Below are 21,988 nucleotides of genomic sequence, written 5' to 3' on the forward strand. Positions count from 1 at the left end.
AATTGGTACAGCAAATACACAGCCCTGACTTCTATACATTATCACTCAGTTAAAAGGACTCTAGCACTGTAATCTAATTCCACCAGGAATCTAACTGCACTGGTAAAATAAAAGTATTGATAACCATGTTTTCTTAAGTTCGTTTTCCCCTCCATTATTCCATTGTTCTGTATCAGTACTGGAATTAGTTGTGTGCCAATAGTTTTAGATGAATGTCACAATCATCTGATGTCTTTGGTCACAAGGCACTGAAGTGGTAGAAGGGCAAATGTGCATTATAAAAAGAAGAGAGAAACAACATTAGATCAGTACAGAGACAAAGATGGCCAAGTTGATCCTTCTTACCGGTAAGTACAAATTTGACACTCATAAAACTGAGTATCTTTGCTGGTGCAGAAAACTTATTCTGGAATCTGGAATCTATAAGTCACTCTTTCATATATATTCTAGTATTTAAAAGATGACAACTTTTAATTAACTGAACAGATTACAAAATAACAGTGTGTGAAATCTGGGTTACAATGAAGTCACTGAATGTGATAGGATTTTACTGGTAACAAATTAATTTTATCCTTGCTGTTCTATGAAAAAATTTCAATGACTGTATTTCCTTATAAAACTAATACCATTGCTTCTCTCCTTTCATTCCACACTGTGGCAAGAAAGCTTGGTTTGTTTGACATCTTTCAAAAACAGGAATACTCTCCTTTAAGGAAGGGCCATATCTCAGTGGTAGAGCTCATGTTTTACATGCAAAAGGTCCCAAGTTCAATTCCTTGTGTCAGCTAGGGTTGGGAAAAATTCCTGCCTAAAATCCTGGAGATCCTCTACCAGTCAGTGTCAACAATACTGAACTAGGTGCATTGATTATCTGACTTGTGCCACATTCACATCATACATTTATTCCACTTTAAACAGTCATGGCTGGGAACTCTAATTTGTTAAGGGTGCTAAGAGTTGTTAGGATACCCCTATTCCCCTGACACAGCACAATTGCAAGAACGGTCTAACAGTCAGTCTCTCTTCCCAGAGAACTCTGAGTACTGTAGCTCTCTGAAGGGAATAAGGGGTCTCCTAACAACTCTCAGCACTGTTCACACACTACACTTCTGAGGATTCTTTGGGAGAAGCCATGACTGTTTAAAGTGAAATAAATATATGGTGGGAATGCAGTCTTGATATAGGGCAGTTTCCTTCGTTCCCTGAAGTACTGAAAACTGTACACCTTGCAGATTTGTATTCAGTTGTATTGAACCCTTCTTTCCCCAATATTAATTTCAATTTTTTAAAATGTGTTTATAACACTGAACGATGAAATCCATTGATAGTTTGGGGATATGGATTATAGAGGCAAATAAATTATTCCACCTCCAAGTAGAATACACAGAGTAAATTATACTCCCCTTACAATTCTTTGCCAATTCAAGCAATTCATGTGCTTTTATTTAAAATCATGTCTGAAGAATTGTATGATATCATGGACCAATATAAGGTCTTCATCAAAGCAGAATTTGTTTGCCACTCTGCTCTAACTTAAAATGTGAGGCCGCATACTGCTTTTTTTTCCCAGTTAACAATTTTATCAATATATATTCAGCTTTAATTTACTGATGATTCCCTTTCCTTTACAGGTCTGGTGCTCCTACTGAATGCACAAATAGGTATGGAATGCAGTTCCTAACACATATGCAAAAGTCTCACTTGGCCATGCTTTACAAAAGGCAACCAAGCAAATATCATTGGCATTAATTTCTTCTCTCTGGGAGATAAATCATAGGGGGAAGGATAAACTCTCAATGAAAAAGAAATGCTTTGCATGCAAGAAGGTCCCAAGTTCAATCCATCTTCATTTAAAGGATCACGTAGCAAGTGATGATAAAGACTATTTGCCTGAGATCCTTGAAAGCTTCTGCCAATCAGAATAGAAAACACTGGGCTAGGTGGACAAATGGTCTGACCTGATAAAAGGCCGTTTCCTATGTACATATTGGAGATGATGGAGGAATTTGATCTCTTGTGAATTCTTGTGCAAACTGACCTGATCCACATCTCCCAGACTAATGTGCAGATCAAAATGTAGAAGTCCACTAGATTTTGCACTTGTCTGAATGTCACAAGACAGTTCTCAGCTTATAAAGCCATTTCAAATGCATTTTGAAATGCATATTTTGAGAAGAAATGTGTTTGCATTTTGAGAGAAATTGTTTAAAAATATGTATCTTTTAAAATATGTATAAATGCAAATTTAAATATATTTTCACGTGGATTGTTTTAATAAGTTGCACATTAATGCAGGAATGGGACAAAATGGGTGAGCAGACATTAACGTGTGACATAGTCAGAATTAGAGTGATCCGTCCATCCCTTGACTTATATATAAATAAAATAACAATAGTGACCATGAATGCAATAAGAGAAAAATAAAGGATATTCCATTGGTTGTTATTTCTCTAACTGTCTGTTATTCAAGGTGCGTCGTGGCCTTGATAAAACACAAAGGCATTAGATTACTTTTTTCCCTTAATCTTAAGAGATGGAAGTCTAGCCCAATTCTAATCAAGTTTTATCATTGCATCTCCCATTTTTCTTGATAGGTTCTGCCTATGTGCTATCATGCTATTTCACCAACTGGGGCCAATACAGACCAGGTCTTGGGCGCTACAAGCCCGACAACATTGACCCTTGCCTGTGTACTCACCTGATCTATGCCTTTGCTGGGATGCGCAACAATGAGATTGCAACCATTGAATGGAATGATGTCACCCTTTATAAATCTTTCAATGGCTTGAAAAACCAGTGAGTATCCATGAAAAATGATCACCCCTTCCCACATTCTGCTTCTAATAATTTGCTGGTAAATCATGCAAGCTACATTTTCTTTGGACTATAGTTACTTCCAGACAAAACAGGCTCAGCCAAGTACATGGGAGCAGTCTTGTTCCTTGGATAGAATTTCAAGTCCAATTCCAATAAGTATTCCAGTGTTTTATGATGTGGGTTACTGTACTAGTTGAATCCACAGTGAAATAAAATGCTCTACCAATCTATCTCTCTATTCATCCATCCACCCATCCCCATCACAAAGTCCTCAAGGTGACTTGCAAGTAGGGCTGTGCATTGGATTCAGCCAAGGCCCAAGGCAAATTGGGCCCATTTGGACATATTTGGGCCTCAGCTGACAACCATGGATTGGTACAGGTCAGATTCAATTATCCAGAGTGACTAGGGCTGTAAAGGGATGGGTATGAGGCAGGAAGAAGAGGCAGCCACAACTCTCCTTACTGCCTGATAAGCAAGGCCAGTGATCCTCTGTGGGTGCAGGAAATCCTTTTGCAAAACAGCATCTGCCAGGATCGGTCCCTCCTGTGTGATGCTGTTTTTTGCAAAACAGCATTGCAAAAGATAAACTGACTGCACTCTTTGTCTGGGGGATGGGGGAAGGAGTCCCAACATCTCCTTTCCATGTTCCCCGCCCCACTATATGTTTGATTAGGGATTTTTTTACCCTAATTAAACATGTGCCCTGGCCCCTGAACTTATTTGGGAGTGGGTCCAAGCCAAGGTAGGTGGTCCCCAGGTGAACACAGGGCAGGTTGGCCTGATGGCCCTCCTCCAGACTGGAGCCATGGGGGGAAGATGGGAGATCTGTCTGTGCACAGCACTTACAAGTATCACTGTCATAAGATTGTTTCTTTATTATCATTGATTAAGTCCCTGATGAACTGTGCATACACACACATTATTTAGCACATTATAGGTTCACTAGTGATCTGCCCTGTGATGAAACATTCACAGAACTATTTTACCATGTGATTACACAAGTACAGTAAATCATATTACAACACACCAGAATGACTATGAGAATTGGGTCTCCTAACTCTTTGTAAGCATGCACTGGAATGTTCATGCACTGTCATAGTCATAAGAATTAGAAAATTTGGGACTGATGGTGTGTCTATCAGAAGAACGGTATGCAGACTATCAGGTTGTGCTGTAGGCTGAATCGGGAGCAGGAAACCAGAAATTGTGAGCAAAGCCCATAATCAGAAATGATGGGTAAATCAGAACCAAAAGACAAACTCAGAGGCAGGACTGAAGAAAAAGGCAGAAGCAGGGGCTGAAGATTAAGTCAGGAGCAAACAGCAAGCCAGAAGTTAGGACCAAAGGACAATCAAAGGATACATGAATATGTAAGAGCTTAGGAAGACCTTGTTCTATACAAGGTTCAACTGGAACGGAAAGCCCTCTTATATGCCTTCCTGTCCAGGAGGATCCAATGGCCAGCATGGATTGATGAAATCTGTCTAAGGAACTAAGAAACTTCTTCACTAAGAAGTTGCCACCTGCAATTCAGTGGCTCACCACATAGGGAAGCCGCACACAGACTCAGCAGCTCTTGACACAATCAATGTATATATCACTTGATGTCTTAATTACCCAGTTGTGACTCATCCTGCAACAGTGTACCTGAGATGATGTGAAAGTTTTAATGATGACATTCTTTTGATCACTTGATTCTGCCATTATCAATTGATGAACATACATGTAGAAATGCTATTAGAAACAAAATGGGCAAGAGAAGGTGGCACTTTAGGATTTTTTCATATTATCATGGACTGCCTCAAACATCTCCCTTTTAACCGGGTTATATGCCAGCTTCCGCACAAGGCATTGCCTGCAGGAACATGTAGCATTGCCCTCTTTCCACATGTTACTTGCCAGATTATAATGTTGCACCAGAATTACCCACAAATGAATATCCATTCTACTGAGTAATAAAATGAACCACTGTCTTTTATCTTTTTATTGTACCAACTAGTCTTTAAAATATTGGAAGCAAACTCTCAAACCATACGTGCATGAAGTGTTCTGAGGATAAATAAAAGTTTGCAATCATTTTTAAAAGTCACATACTCAGATTTGTTTGTTGCAACCTAGCTGAATCTAGTGTTGTGCAGAACAAAGAAGCAAGGTTTTAGTACATGTGTGGCTACTATTGGTGTTGACTCATGATTCCTTGTTCCAGCAATAGGATAGAATGAATCACTGTAATCTCTTCCATGACAGGAATGGGGATTTGAAGACTCTCCTGGCGATTGGAGGCTGGAACTTTGGAACAGCACCGTAAGTTAAAGCAATCCCCTCATATTCCATCCTGTTGTTAGAGATAAGAATGCATACAAGTAGGTAATTATCCTCTACCCTCTTATGACCACTTTTCAGATTCAATGCAATGGTTTCCACTCCTGAGAACCGCAAGACCTTCATCAACTCTGTTATCACGTTCTTGCGCCAGTATGAGTTTGATGGGCTGGACTTTGACTGGGAGTACCCTGGCTCTAGAGGCAGCACTTCTCAGGATAAGGCCCTCTTTACTGTATTGGTTAAGGTAAAACCACTGGCTATGTTGTTCTTATGTCTCCTCACCACAACCACCCAGAAATGGACAGGGCAGGCTGGATAGTTTAGTGTTAATTTATCTCTGCCTTTCTTTTGAACCAGGAGTGGCCAACATGGTGTCCTCTGGATGTTATGGACTACAACTCTCATCATTCCTGACCATTGACTATGCTGGCTGCTGATGGTAGTCCGCAATATCTGGAGGGCACCGTATTGGCTACTCCTGTCCTAAATTCAAGGGAGGAAGCCACTCTCACCAAGGGAGATGAGCAATGGTCTCCATTGCCACAGCTGTATAACAATACTGTTGTATAGCACTACAGTATTTATACTGCAATCCTATACACACTTACTAGGGAGTAAACCCCATGGAAGATGGTGAGACTTACTTCCAAGTAAACATGCATAGGATTGTGCCATTGGTCAATTAATGCATTTGATTAATCAAATTTAAAACCTTTTTATGAATTAAAAAGTTCTCATAAATTGGGCAGAAAAACTTAAGAACCTGGTTAACTGTTATGAAAATAAGAACTCACAAAAAACACAGGTGGCAAGCACTATTTTAGAAGAAGCACTCCTCCATCTGTCTCACACTGGAAGGAATGCCTCTTTTAAGATGGGGCATGCTGTGACATCATCTAAAACAGAGGTGGGGAACTTGAGGTCCCCAACTTCAAGTTCTTGAACTACAACTCCCAAATCCCCAGCAAGCATGCCCAATAGTCAGGGATGGTGGTAAACCAAGAGCCAAGGTCTCCCACCTTGGAACTAACTACTTAGAAAGAACTTTTGTGCTTTTGATGACACTTTTTATAGACTTAAATCGGCTATTCAATGGATTCATTGTCTAAAATTCATATGATTAATTGACAAAGATTTTCATAATCAGGTGACTGGGTAGTATGCATTAGTTTAATTTAGAACTGATAGAGATATCATCAGCTGGATCATAAGTTGAACGAGTTTGCTCAAAACCTGGACCGTAAAAAGAGTGTGTGACTCTGCCAGAATTAACATTTCCCTTACTATTTACTTTGTAGGAAATGTTGGAAGCCTTTGAGCAGGAAGCCAAACAAGTGAACAGACCCAGACTCATGGTCACTGCTGCAGTTGCTGCTGGACTTTCCAATATTGAGTCTGGCTACCAGATTCCTGAGCTTGGCCAGTAAGTACAGTGATTTCAGATGCGTAGGCTTTCTCTCTCTTTTAAATTTTTCTTCTGTCTTTTGTATTTGTGTGGGTGAAGGTCCCCTTACACGTAATGTACTATCAAATTTTGTAATGTACACCATATTTTCCATCAGTTCTATACTTTCCATTAAAATGAAACCAAGCCATTGGTGAACTCACTGTGTCAGCATCATCTGCATGGAGCCAGGTGTAGTATTGATGCTAAGGGCTTTCTAAATAGCATAGTTGCTGTTTTTAGTTGTATAGTGTACCTCACAACCCATCTCAGTATACAGGGCTACTGCAGGCACTGATTCTGTTTCCTCTGTTCATTAGTTTAATAATGCACAGAAACATTGATAGTGCTATAGATACACATCCTGAAGGTTAAACCAAAGGAGGTAGGCTAAAAAAATCCATTCATCAGGTGTTCAGAATATATATAATCAGGCCAAGTCACAATAATAATCTGTTTCAATAAGCAAACTGAGCTTATGATGGACTTACCCATGAAACTGCATTTATGGTTCTAATTACACATCAAATGCAACCATATATGGTCAGAAAAGATGGCAATAGTGGCTCTGTTGCATAAGAGAGAATGGGCTAAGCTCTAGAGAGTCTATTTTTATGGGAAGGGGGAACACCAAAGCCTTAGACACACAGGGTCTGTACAACAAAGTGGCCATAGTTGTAAAAAAGATGTGTTGGACATAGATACATTTAATCTCCTCACAGGTATCTGGACTATTTCCATGTGATGACCTATGATTTCCATGGCTCCTGGGAGAGTTACACGGGGGAGAACAGCCCTCTGTACAAAGGTCCTGCTGACACTGGTGGCAACATCTACTTCAACGTTGTAAGTATAAGTTGAAAGGAGGGGTGGAGGAGAAACTGGATTCAGTTGACACTTAAAGGTGAATCTCCCTATCTGCACTTTTTGAAACAATACGTGAACTGAAACATAGCCACTCTTTGAAATTCGCACTATTCCGAATTTTGCAACATAGTTCTTCAGCAAAGGAATGTGCACAAAAAGGCATATGTTAGGGTAAATTTTGCCTAAAAACTCATATACTAGGGAAAATAACAGATAAAATGCATTATATTTGGGGATTTTGCTTTGCAAAAATGTGTATATCAGGCAAAATTGCATGTGAATAGTAGAAGAATTTCACACTAAAATGCTGATGAATTTTCATGAGGCCTTTTGAAACAAATTTGAAAACTGATGTGGAAATCTGGAGAACTGAACTTAAGATCAGAAAAATGAGAAACTGAGAGAAACTCAAACGGACAGATTCACCCATCCGTTGTTGAAAGTCTATTGTCAGGGTGTTTCATAGCCTGCCACTTACTAAAACTGTAAGAATGAAGAAATTAATATTCCACTTTGGAAGCAGAGGGTAACATATGATTTGCCTTTATAGGACTATGCCATGAACTACTGGAAGAGTCACGGTGCCCCAGCTGAGAAACTCATTGTTGGATTCCCAACTTATGGACACACCTTCATCCTCAGCAACCCATCCAATACTGCCATTGGTGCCCCTACATCTGGGGCTGGGCCTGCTGGACCTTATACAAGACAATCTGGCTTCTGGGCTTACTATGAGGTTTGTGCACTTTATTCATGCCAAGGAACTAAGTTTACATATTCAGCAGTCAAATATTTTATTGACGATCCTTCAAAAATATTGTATTTGTATAACTGTCAATAGCCCATGAATTCCTTAGCCCTGCCATTTATCCTGAAAACAGAACATATAAAATGGCTGTACCCAAGGGGTACAGATCCAGGTGCCCCCTAGTCAGTGATGTCTAAACAAAATAAATGACACTTGGGTCTCCATAGAGGTTAGGAGGCAAATTTCTCCACTTTCTATCTGTAGCTGAGAAAAAGCTCACTGGCTACTACTTTAGATGTGATATATATCTTCAGTGGGAAGGGATCATTCATGTCATCTAAGCATGAGTGTAAGTCAGAGGTGACTAACCTGTGGCTCTGTGTTGTGGGATTATAACTCCCCTGATCTCTGTTCATTGCCCATGCTGGCTGTGGCTGATTGGAATTGGAATTCAATAATTTCTGGAAGACCACAGGTTAGCCACCCCTGGTACAAGGAAACAAAAATAATGAACATCAGCCACTTGTACACAGAGTGACACACAAGGATTGTTTTGCTCAATTCAGGAAAGAACTGTTGTGTAGATGAATACATTCCTGAGAAACAGCTTCATATTCAGGAAAATAATTCCCTTCACAATCAGATGAAACATTTATTTACATTATTTAACTTACATTAAACAGTAGGTGAGTATAGAGATATCCATATCAAATAAAAAATCATACAATGAGAAAATAATCACAATCAAATTTTAGCCAAATAGATTGGAAGATATGCTGCGTGCTCAACACCTGTGATGCAAAAATGTTTTCAGAGCTTAGCAGCCAGTGAGGTTTTTGTCAGCTACAGACAGAAAGTGGAGAAATTTGCCTCCTGACCTCTATAGAGACCTAAGTGCCATTTTTTTGTTCAGACGAGGGGGCACCTGGATCTGTGCATTCCTGCTCAATGTTATATTGACATGAAGTAATATGGCTAGTGCATAATGGTTTGGGGACAACCAGGAATTTCAGATAACTGAGTCCAGATAATTACTTTTTTCACTCTACAGCCAACAAGCTATTGTGTAATTCTCAGCTCAGGATACACTGTCTCTCCTCTTTATGCCCAATCCATGGAGGAAATATGTATAAGCTGTATAAAGCCAATACAGAGACTTTTGCTTAGATATTTTCAATTCTCATCTCTGCATTATGTCCATAACATTATGAGATATTAACCAAGACAGAGTCCTGAAATGATTTACAAAGTGCCTTTTTGTTTCTTCTATCTTAGATCTGCACCTTCCTGAAAAATGGAGCCACACAAGCCTGGGATGCTCCTCAAGATGTGCCCTATGCCTACAAGGGAAATGAGTGGCTTGGGTATGATAACATTAAGAGTTTCAACATCAAGGTATGAGAACAATAGTTGGTGCCATGTCACTAAGTACAGATTCCCATTCTCTAGTGCAATATAGACTGATTTTTGTTTCTTTCTTGGCATCTAATAGGCTGAGTGGCTGAAGAAGAACAACTTTGCAGGTGCTATGGTTTGGTCCCTTGACTTGGATGACTTCACTGGCACTTTCTGCAACCAGGGAAAATACCCCTTGATCACCACCCTGAAGAATGCTCTTGGACTGCAGAGTGCTAGTAAGTAGCAGCAGCAGTAGCAAGAAGAGCTCTCAAAATGATGGTGAAAACAAAGTTCTTGCAAAAGTTGAATGTTGAATAGACAAGACATTATGACCTTGAGCCACTGTTGCATATCTTAGAATTAACCTCCAAACTGAGGTACCAAGGTCAGTTAACTCACGTTTAAACCTATGTAGAACATGCTCAACACATTTTAATAACAATAGTGTTGTTTTTTAAAAACAACAACAGAGAATAAGAACAGCTGGATTTGGATGGAAGTAGTTTTGAAGAACTTTGCAGCAATCACAGGTTTTGATGGCCAAAGAAAGAGCAACTTATAGCTCAGCAAGCCAAGCCCTTTAGATTCACAGCCAGAAGGATCTTCAAGTTCTGGAATGATTAGTGCTGAACTGCACAACTTGTACAGTCCAGCTATGTGTGACCCTGAACCAGAGGCTGAATTAACCACTGGTTCTTGCTACCTGCCTGGAAATACCAGAAAAGGAGGTTCTCAAACAATTGTCAGGCCACAATATCATGGCTAGTGACCTACATTCAGCTTAATGGGTTGCAAGTTATGCAGATCAGGAGTCAAATGAGAAATCATGGGTCTTCTTAAAAATTTTAAATTTTAAAAATGCTTTTTCTTTGAGTTTTTTATTTGATAAGCAAAAGGCAATGTGGTACCCTCTAGATGTTGTGGACTACAATTCCCATAATCCCTGGCTATTAGCCATGCTGGCTAGGGCTGATGGGAGCTGCAGTCCACAGCACCTGGAGGACACCATGTTGGTTATCCCTAGATTTGCAGCTGGGATCTTTCTCTGTTCACACCGAGGTGAATCATAGGCTAGGGGAAAAGCATAATTAGTAGAAACAAGATAGGTCATCTTTACAGGACAGACCAAGACAGACCAAACATATGGCATGCATTCAGAATTCCCTGTATCAAACTCAGAATGGTGGAGAATTCACATTTTGAGTCAAGCTCAAAAGTGGCTATTTGAGAGAGGAATCACTTAAGATGGCTTACTCTCTATTTCTCTTCCAGGTTGCAAAGCCCCTTCCCAGCCCATTGCTCCAATCCCACCAGCCCACAGTGGTGGAAGCTCCAGTGGCAGCCCTAGCAGTGGCTCTGGAGGAAGTCCAAGCAGCTCTGGAGGCAGCCCTAGCAGCTCTGGGGGCAGCCCTAGCAGCTCTGGGGGTAGTGGGTTCTGCGCTGGCAGAGCCGCAGGCCTATACCCAGACCCAACCGACAAGAACAGCTTCTACCACTGCGTGAATGGAAGGACTTTCCTGCAGCACTGCCAGACTGGTCTTGTCTTTGATACCAGCTGTTCCTGCTGCAACTGGGCATGAAGAGATCAGGGTTACATTCACTTCCTAGCCTTCCTAATCTGACCCAAAATTCCATGTAGCTGCAAAAGTGAAATAAAATTCAACAAAAAACTATGGCTGTTTCCTTTGTGTCAATTTACTTGTATAACAAGTTTGCTATTCCCTTTACATGCTTCTCTTATAGATTTATGATGTGACTGAAGTTATATTGGAAACATAGCTCATCATCCCAGGGGTACTTCCTGTCATCCTGGCTTGTTGGTTTACTGATGCACTACAACTGCCAGAAACACTACCCAAATAACTATGCTGGGTTATATTTGCAAGATTGTCCTGTGTGGGTTGTGGCACCCATGCCTCCATGATTCCCACAGTCTGCCATCTAGGCCAGTGCCGTGTGGTTTGCACAGACTGGACATGCCTGAGCCCCAATAAAGGGAAATCCAAAAGAGGGGGGGACTTCAAGGACATTTACCTTTCATATAAACTAGTATTTACATTTGTTGTTAGTCCCTTTATTTTTAAAAAACAGTCTCAAAGTGACTTAACAAGATAAAATAAAAACAGGAAAAAATCAATTAAAAGCCAGAATATTAACAACGTACAGTCCAACATTCCTAAAATGCTCATCCAACAACACAGTAAGGACAAGTCCTACATCACCCAACCAAAAGTTAAGCACCACAACAAAAGCTAGCTTAACTACCAAAAAAATGTCATCACCCAACACTTAAACATTGACAATAAGGTGCCAGGCATGGTTCCCTGTGGAAAGCATTTCACCACGCACTTGTGTGGCCTTTTACTATGTCATAAAGTAATTTTAATTTTAAATTATGTAATAAAGCAACAAAGAATCTTGCAGCGCCTTAAAAATTCAACAAAGGTATTGTGACATCATAAGTTTTTATGACTAGAAATCCATGCATTAGATAACTACTCTGGTAATTTTCATATACAACTTAGGACCTTACTTCAAGATCACATTATATTTTATAGCAGCTAGATTTAATATAATACCTTGTAGCCATCCTATTTCCAGAGAAAATAAAGAGGTGCAAAACAGGAAAATGTGATGTCAGCATTAGAAAAGATGGAACACCATCTAGCCCAGCTCATAATCCTTTGCCAAAAGGAACAGGAAAAGTATATTTTAAAATTGTTCTTTTCAACCCATTAATGAATGCACAGCATATGAGTGTGCAGCATATAAATGCACAGCAGATCCACACCATTCATTTAAAGCACATTCAACACACATTTGAAGCACATGAATCCCATCACAGAATCATGGGAACTGTAGTTTGTTAAGGGTGGTGGGAACTATATCTGTGAGGGGGGAAACTATACTTCTCAGGATTCTTTGGGGGAAGTCATGCGCTTTAAATGTGAGTTGGATGTGCTTTAAATGTATTGTGTGGATCTACTTATTTTGCCTGCATATAAATCTTTTTTTAAAAACGGAAATCAGCTCCAAAGTTTACTGGGTGACCATGGGCTACTCACCATCTCTCAGCCTAATCTGCCCCTCAGGGGGAAAACAACAGAGGAGGACATTGACCACCCCAAGGAAGAAGGGCACACTTAAAATGTAGAAGAAATAATAATCTACAACCATAGTGTAAAATCAGATACTTATCAGGACAGAGTATGATGAAATATTTATATAAGCACAACTGTCAAAGATGTGTATTATTTACACAACCTGTAAAGATATTTATAGTGCAATCCAATCCATGTTTACTCAGAAGCAAGTCCCAATGTATTCAATGGGGCTTACTCAAACAGGGAAGTGTGGACAGGACTGCAACCTCAAGTGATAAAAAGCTTCATTCACCCAACCCAAAAGTCAGAATCATGCCACTTTAAGCTGTTTTGCCACTGTTTTATATTTGTTTTATGGTTATTGGACTTTAAACAGATTTATTTCTTGTTTTGAGCTGCCTTGGTTTCCGATCCTGCCTCACAGGGTTGTTGGAAGGATTCCATATAGACACACACTGGAGATGTAAAAATACATACACTGCCTAAAATAGTTTATTGTCAAAACCAGTTGGTCATTGCAGATTTTTTTTAAAAAAAAATGAAATCAGTAGTAATTTCCTTCAAAATAAAAGCAGTGACACCTAGGTAAGCCCTGCCTAATTGATTTCAAAAATAGGATTGGAGGGGGAGAAAAAGATTTACAACACAAACACAATCCTTTGCTATGTTCACTCAAAAGTCCCATTGATTTACAGCAAAATCCTAACCATGTCTACTCAAAAGTGAGTCCTATTGCATTCATTGGGGTTTACTTGTGAGATTAGCATTGCAGCTTTACTCCAAGAAAAGCGAGTATAAGATTAAAGCTTCATATTGGGAAGGTTTTCAAAACAGGCTATGAATTAGACAAATAAACTGCCCTCTTCAAGAGCCCAGGAAATTTTGAACTTGTTTGGCTCCTCATAATTAGAAAAATACAACACACTGTAATAGCATCATTAGCCGCATATATACTTAGTGGTTAAGATGTTGGACTACGACCTGGGAGACCAGAGTTTGAATCCTCACACAGCCATGAAGCTCACTGGGTGACCTCTCGGCCTCAGAGGAAGGCAATGATAAACCCCTTTGAATACCACTTACCATGAAAACCCTATTCATAGGGTCGCCGTAAGTCGGAATTGACTTGAAGGCAATCCATTTCATTTTCACACTTCTTTAAATTATAGTTCAAAAACTTTTGAAAGATAAAATGTACAATATCCTATTTTTGCAAGTAATTTTAAAAACTACATGTACACTTTTATTATAATCATAGCTGAAATTGTTTACAGTAAACCATTGCCCACCAAGATCCTGCTGTGATTTGTTTTGTTCTACATTTTTGACCTGCACACAGAGAAAAAGGAACTTTTGCTACTGCTGAAAGATATAAACTTACTCAGTTTTTGAGATTTTCAGACAAGCAGGAAAAGACAACAGTTTCCTGGCCTTGCAATGGGTTCTAGCTATTGCCTGGAGGTCAACAAATCCCACGTCAATCACAACCCTGACTTCATTTATTGGCTACTAACCTGAAAGGGTGGGGGCAGCCAGCTACGAACTCATTTAACAGAAATTGGGGGTGACATTTTGATGTATAATCTCTTGAACCAGACCACCCAGAGACTCAATTTTTTTAAAAAAAAAATAAAGCTGAGAGTCCAAAGATTGGGGTGACTCACCTGGAGACCCGGAGAGGACCCCCAAAATCTAGAGTCTCCAGGCAAAAACCAGAGACCTGGCAACCCTACTACCACTGCTACTCAGCCTGTATTGCCTGAGACAGTTGCCTCACTTTCCCTAATAGTAGGGCCAGCCTTAACACTGCCTATATCTATCATGTCCTAGACCCAAACTTTGCAACCATAGAATCACTGAGTTGAGAATCATGAGCAGCAACAACGGCATGGTGGGGCTGCACTGCTTACCTGCCCTCCATCTGGCTGAGTTGCTACAGCATACAAGAACAGAGAGGGGAAGGGGCATGGCAGTGGCAAGATTGGAATGGTGCAAACGCAACAGTGGAGCTAATCTGGTGCACCTCCTGGCATATTTGTACTACACCAGCCTTGCTGCCACAGCATCCTTCCCCCTCTCAATCCGAGTATACTACAGCAACTCAGTCAGACAGAAGTCAGATGAACAGCACAACCCCACCATGCCATCTGCTGTTGTTCATAAGGGATCATTCAAAGCAACCTCACATCCCATTACAGTATTATAGGCTGATAATATATCAAGGTGGTTGCTTAAGATGGTGTCATTTATTAGTTGGACCAGTTCTGTATTTTTAAAAATTTGAAACTACTGAAATTCCCATCATCGTGATGACTAGGGAAAGGAATTTTGCAGAGAGACATTCTGGGACACAGTCAATGATTGTCCTATACACATGGACCCATTGCAGTTCCTTGTTGCATCCCTGCCTCTGGATGCCAGGTTATCCACTGTCAGGGGTGGAAGCAGGTGTGACTTCTTCCACAGTGGAAGCCTAAAATATAGTACATTATTTTAGATTTCAGCAAAGCGTTTGACAAAGTCCCCCACGACCTTTTGATTAGCAAACTGGTCAAATGCGGACTAGATGGAAATACTGTCAGGTGGATTCACAACTGGTTGGAAAACCGTACTCAAAGAGTGGTCGTCAGTGGCTCTGCTTCGGACTGGAAGGAGTTTTCGAGTGGAGTGCCACAGGGTTCTGTCCTGGTGCCGATACTCTTCAACATTTTTATCAATGACTTAGATGACGGGGTGGAGGGAAGCCTTATGAAGTTTGCGGATGATACGAAACTGGGAGGGATAGCTAACACAATGAAAGACAGGAATAAAATCCAAAGGGACCTGGATAGACTAGAAAATTGGACTGAAATTAATAAAATGACATTCAATAAAGACAAATGCAAGATTCTGCATTTAAGCTACAAAAACAAAATGCACAGGTACAGGATGGGAAATACCCAGCTTAGCAGTAGTGCGTGTGAGAAGGACCTTGGAATTGTAGTGGATCGCAAGTTGAACATGACCCAGCAGTGTGATGCTGCAGCAAAAAAGGCAAATGTGGTTTTGGGCTGCATAAACAGAGCTATAGTTTCCAGGTCAAGGGAAGTAATAGTCCCACTATATTCTGCATTAGTCAGGCCTCATCTGGAATACTGCGTTCAGTTCTGGGCGCCTCATTTTAAGAAAGATATAGACAAGTTGGAGCGGGTTCAGAAGAGGGCAACGAGGATGATAGCCGGTATGGAGAACAAGTCTTATGAGGAAAGGTTGAAGGAACTTGGCATGTTCAGTCTGGTGAAGAGAAGGCTGAGGGGTGACATGATTGCACTCTTTAAGTACCTGAAGGGCTGTCACATAGAGGAGGGTACAGATTTGTTCTCTGCTGCCCCAGAGGGTAGGACTAGGTCTAATGGTTTTAAATTGCAGGAGTGTAGATTCAGATTGGACATTAGAAGGAACTTCTTGACAGTAAGGGCAGTTCGGCAATGGAACTGACTGCCTAGGGAGGTGGTGGGTTCCCCTTCGCTGGATGTCTTCAAGCAGAGGCTGGACAGCTATCTGTGGGAGATGCTCTAGCTGTGGATTTCCTGCTGTGAGCAGGGGGTTGGACTCGATGGCCTACAAGGCCCCTTCCAACTCTATGATTCTATGATTTTTTGCTTAAGGATGAATGGCAACCATATACCATTATTCCCTCTGTTTCTAATGTTCAGGATGTTGGTGAGGTTTCTTATGGAGCTAAAGATCCACCAGCCACACACAACAGGGAGGCTTGGGGACATGTCAAGGTTTTGCATAAGTACAAGAAATCTTGGGGGGGAGACTGAACATGCTCAGTGGCCATGGAATATGGCCTGTTGGGGGTAGCAAATGGAAAGATGGGGGGAGGGATGGAATGGAGGAGCTGGAATAATGAGCAGCAGCATTCCACATGCTTTGTATGTGTAAAGGAAGAGAGTTCTGGTTTGTACAATGCAATAAGCCAAACTATGGCACTCAGATCACACAAACATGTGGAGCTCTCAAAAAGGAACTCACAGCCACTTTGCTGCTCCACGTTCTTTTTTACTCCCATGCCATGCTAAGCTAAACCAAGGTAAGGCTTAGCATGTCATCCAGACCTGTTATTGTTATGTGTGATTACAACTTATGGCGACCTGATGAATCAGTGACCTCCAAGAGCATCTGTCATGAACCACCCTGTTCAGATCTTGTAAGTTCAGGTTGGTGGCTTCCTTTATGGAATCAATCCATCTCTTCTTTGGCCTTCCTCTCTTTCTACTCCCTTCTGTTTTTCCCAGCATTATTGTCTTTTCTAGTGAATCATGTCTTCTCATTACATGTCCAAAGTATGATAACCTCAGTTTCATCATTTTAGCTTCTAGTGACAGTTCTGGTTTAATTTGTTAAATTAATTGGGTGTTAGAATTATTTGTCTTTTTTGCAGTCCATGGTATCTACAAAGCTCTTCTCCACCACCACATTTCAAATGAGTTGATTTTTCTCTTATCCACTTTTTTCACTGTCCAACTTTCACATCCATACATAGAGATCGGGAATACCATGGTCTGAATGATCCTGACTTTAGTGTTCAGTGATACATATTTGCATTTGAGGACCTTTTCATGTTCTCTCATAGCTGCCCTCCCAAGTCCTAGCCTTCTTCTGATTTCTGGACTATTGTCTCCATTTTGGTTAATGACTATGCCGAGGTATTGATAATCCTTGACAAGTTCAATGTCCTCATTGTCAACTCTAAAGTTACATAAATCTTCTGTTGTCATTACTTTACTCTTTTTGATGTTCAGCTGTAGTCCTGCTTTTGTGCTTTCCTCTTTAACATTCATCAGCATTCATTTCAAATCATTACTGGTTTCTGCTAGTAGTATGGTATCGTCAGCATATCTTGATATTTCTCCCTCCAGTTTTCACACCTCCTTCAGGTTGGTCCAAACTCGCTTCCCGTATGACATGTTCTGTGTATAGATTAAATAAATAGGGTGATAAAATACACCCATCTCACTTTCTGATTGAGATCCAATCGGTTTCTCCATATTCTGTCCTTACAGTAGCCTGGACAAGAGGCTATACATATAGATATAGTGTATAGGTTGTGCATCAGGATGCTGTGGCACCCACATTTCTTTTAAAGCATTCCATAGTTTTTCATGATCTACACAGTCAAAGGCTTTGCTGTAATCTATAAAGCACAGGGTGGTTTTCTTCTGAAATCCCTTGCTTCATTCCCTTATCCAACGTATGTTTGCAACATGATCTCTGGTGCCTCTTCCCTTTCTAAATCCAGCCTGGACGTCTGGCATTTCTCACTCCATATATGGTAAGAGCCTTTGTTGTAGAATCTTAAGCATTACTTTACTTGCATGGGATATTAAGGCAATAGTTCAATAATTACTGCATTCCCTAGGATCCCCTATCTTTGGAATTGGAATATATATTGAACGCTTCCAGTCTGTTGGCCATTGTTTAGTTTTCCATATTTCTTGACAAATTTTTGTCACAATTTGGACAGATTCTGTCTCAGCAGCTTGTAGCAACTCTATTGATATGCCATCTGTTCCTGATGATTTGTTTCTTCCAAATATTTTAAGAGGAGCTTCCACCTCACGTTCTAAAATTTCTGGTTCTCCATCATACGGTTCCTCCATGAATAAATCTGTCATCCTGGCATCTTTTTTATAGAGTTCTTCAGTGTATTGCTTCCATCTTCCTTTTATTTCATCTCGGTCAGTCAGTGTGTTCCCCTGTTGACCTAAACTTCTTATTAACCACAAGCTGCAGTCAAGTTTTGTTCTTGGGTACAGCTCATGGTTAGCAAGGAGAGAGCTTAATTATGAGCCTGGTTGTGGATTACAACTTTTATCATCCCTGACCATTGGCCCTGCTGGCTGGGACTGATGGGAGCTCATAGAATCATAGGGTTGGAAGGGGCTTATAAGACCATTGAGTCCAGCCCCTTACTCAATGTAGGAATCCAACTTAAAGCATATTCGATAGGTGGCTGTCCTGATGCTTCTTGAAGGCCTCCACTGTTGGAGAACCCACCTCCCTAGATAATTGCTTCCACTGTCATACCACTCTAACAGTTAGGAAGTTTTTCCTGAAGTACAGCTGAAATCTGGCCTCCTGCAACTTGAGCCCATTATTCTGTGTCCTGCACTCTATGATGATCAAGAAGAGATCCTGGCCTTCCTCTGTGTGGCAACCTTTCTACTTGAGAGTGCTATTCTATCTCCCCTCAGTCTTCTTTAGTCCTACAACTTCTGGAGGGTTGAGGAAGACTGACACAGAGTACAACAAAGAGACTTCATATTAAAGATATGAAACTGTATCTTTAATATGCAAAATGATAAATAATATTTCATACTCAAAATGAAAGTGATATATAAAGAGACATTGTTTGCACGTACACAAAAATTGCAGCACTTTAACATGACATTTCCCTAAAAGGAACTTTGTTTCTGGGTTGTTGTTTTTAGTTAGGACAGCAAAACTTCATTGTAGTATATAGAGGCAATAAAAGGACTAAAGGGAGAAGAGAAGCAATACTGGGGGGAGGGGGAGCACCGATGCTGCCCGAGGCAAGGAGAAAAGGGACAGAGAACAAATATTTGGCTGAATTAACACACTGTGCAAATGTTGGCATTTCACTAGATTCTTATAACTATGCCAGCGATATCTTTGTGTGCATGTGTGTAGAGGTCCTGAAGCAAGGCAGTGATTGTCCATCTGTTCTTGGACGTTATTGGGCCTCAAAAAGCAGTAGCTGATAATCATAAACAGCTATCAGGTGGGATGGGGTGGGGAAAGAGAGCATGTGGACACAGTGTCTTTGTCTCTTTACCTGTTCTCCAGGAGCACCTTGACACTTGTGAAAGACGCTGAATGTCATATTAGGCTGTGCCATCTGACAACTGGGCCTTCGCTCACAGTTGGTTCAAATGTACAGAAATAGTATGTGGTAGAGTCCTTCCTGGACTTTAGTACTTTGGACTGCAGACAGGGAAATTGCATGGCTAAATACTTTCCCCATACTTGCCTTCTGTGTGTGAGGAACCTCTTTAAGATGTAAATTGCCACAAGGCCTCACTGAATTCTAAAGTTCCATGGGCTTGAATAGCTGCTTCACAGGGCCAGACAAGATGATGTTTTAGTTGCATAGTTAACAACCATGTCGGGGTGTGTGTGTTAAAATTAATTCTAAGCTGGAGAGGAGGCTTTTCTTTTGGACCACAGTGCATGGTGAGGTTTAACCCTTTCTTCAGGATGATAGTGTGTACCTCCCAGCCATGGCACAGAAATTAGCAAGGGGAGAGAGAGCTCCTATTGGCACAAATGGGATTTTTTTTCTTTCTAATGCTAATTGCTGCATAGGAGACAATTTTTATCAGGATTATGACTGGGGAGAAAAAAGTTAAATCTTCCCATGTGCTGTGTGGTCCTAATGAAAATTTCCCATCTTAATATTCATTTTTTTAAAAACACCAGAAGTGGTTGCTAACCACACAATTAAAAAAAATCTAATTTAGCCCACAGTCATCAAAGCAAAATAGACATCTGTGCATTCCTCACACGCGAAAGTTTACACTTTTTTGTACTCTTTCTTTTCCCTACCCAAAACAACTGGAAAAGTTGTATGGAACCATTTAAGTGCATTAGTCCAACTGGAAAAGAAAGCATACTAATATGCTGGCTTTTATTGACATTTTGATCGTGGTTTCGATGTGGAAGCATGGAACACTAGCAGTCACTGAGACCTAAGACTTACGTTGTAGCAATGTCATGACATTGCATTAACTGAATACAAAGCAGAAAGTTCTCACTTTCAAACATTACATTATATATTGATTGCTTTGGATAACCTCAAAATTTAATGCAGAGTTTAATTCATCTTGGTTCGGCATAAATTTATGTGACTTAATAACCCTGAAATAGAAAAAAAGGGCAGAATAATATTCCTAATTTGAGAAAAGAAACAGCTGCATTATAACTAGTTGGAATAGATACAGAGTAGATCCAATATATCACATCTCTACTAGCAGGAATTTATATTTATTCATTCATTTAAAGTATATACAAATTTCATGACTCCACAATCATGAACATTCTTAGAGAAGACTGTAACAAACGATGTGAGCACTTCTTACATGTGTGTCAAAGGACTATACAAGGAAACAGCTTTTAAAAATTCACATAAACCATAAACATAAACTTCAAAATTATTTCTAACAGCATATCTACAACTAATAAAAGTAAGGGTTTCGTATTTCGGTATTCTGCTTATGATATGTAAACTAACTTTCCAAAATACTATCATAACAGTTTCTATATTTAAATTAATTCTCATTAATTATTGTTAAAACATTGCATACCAATAAATTTGACAATAACCCACATTTTTTACTATATTCAATAATAAATGTTGCCACTTTATCAAAAAATGAACTTGTATTTGTTTTCCTCCCCTATATCTGAGAAATCATGTCAGCCATTGTGGCAAAATGCCACAATTTATCCACCCATTCTTTAATATTTGGTATTGTTGACAATATCCACTTTCTTTGCAAGTTCTGGTTCAGTATTGTAATTAACAAGCTGTGGCAGATTTTTGCTAACCTACATATATCAGTCTTCATTATTAATTTTTCAAATTCTGCTGCCTTTCATTTCTTTGTGTAATCTAAGATGTTCCTGCAAGCATAGTTGGATCTGAAAGTACTCAAAACAGGGGATTTCAGCCTTGTAACCTTCTCTTACAGCAATATATATTTTATTTATATAATTTGCTCAGTAGTGTGAGGAAACATGGCAGTCGGATTGGATGTTAGACAATGGTGTTCTTCCCTATAACAAGATGCAAGAGGTACATATGAATCATCTTTCAATATTATAACATTTTTGCTCCGGTCCAACAAGGGGCTGCTGCTTCAGACCATACTATCACAAGAGTATATGTTCCAGCTGCACTATGTACATCTTGCAATTTCTTGTAGATCCCAGTTCACCAAACTCCCTCATTGAATTGCCAGATCACAGTTTAATTTCCCATATACCAAAGTTAGGTGATTCAGTAGAAACTTGTGTGGAGCTGCTAGAATCAGTTGTGCATGGGGTATAACGTGTCATGAGTCACTTCCTTGCTCAGAGTTGTTTCACAGAATAAGTTCAATTTCGTTTACATAATGGGCTGGATTCTGATGAAGTTAGCCATACTTTAGTCTCAGTAGTCGCTGGTGGCTCCATGTCAGTGGGGCAGTGGAATCTGCTCCAGGTTTTAGTCCA

At 40.1% G+C, this 21,988-nt stretch overlaps 1 protein-coding gene across 1 annotated transcript; it reads left to right on the forward strand.

Moving 5' to 3' along the window:
- The first annotated feature begins 288 nt into the window (after positions 1–288).
- Positions 289–11,239, forward strand: LOC133387455 (acidic mammalian chitinase-like). Its single transcript, XM_061632248.1, has 11 exons — positions 289–347; positions 1,632–1,661; positions 2,595–2,796; positions 5,068–5,124; positions 5,224–5,389; positions 6,444–6,568; positions 7,312–7,435; positions 8,007–8,192; positions 9,480–9,599; positions 9,697–9,838; positions 10,875–11,239. Exons 1-11 carry the CDS (start codon positions 323–325, stop codon positions 11,180–11,182), a joined length of 1,485 nt encoding a protein of 494 aa, XP_061488232.1. The 5' UTR covers positions 289–322; the 3' UTR covers positions 11,183–11,239.
- The last annotated feature ends 10,749 nt before the right edge of the window (positions 11,240–21,988 follow it).

The sequence above is a fragment of the Rhineura floridana genome, chromosome 6 (assembly GCF_030035675.1).
Source record: "Rhineura floridana isolate rRhiFlo1 chromosome 6, rRhiFlo1.hap2, whole genome shotgun sequence".
NCBI lineage: Eukaryota > Metazoa > Chordata > Lepidosauria > Squamata > Rhineuridae > Rhineura > Rhineura floridana.

What these genes read in the sequence shown, in the direction of transcription:
- LOC133387455 (XM_061632248.1), top strand. Translation starts at nt 323, where the DNA reads ATGGCCAAGTTGATCCTTCTTACCG. An exon ending in CCTACTGAATGCACAAATAG is followed by an intron (nt 1,662 to 2,594) that starts GTATGGAATGCA and finishes TTTTCTTGATAG; the next exon opens with GTTCTGCCTATGTGCTATCA. An exon ending in TTCAATGGCTTGAAAAACCA is followed by an intron (nt 2,797 to 5,067) that starts GTGAGTATCCAT and finishes CTTCCATGACAG; the next exon opens with GAATGGGGATTTGAAGACTC.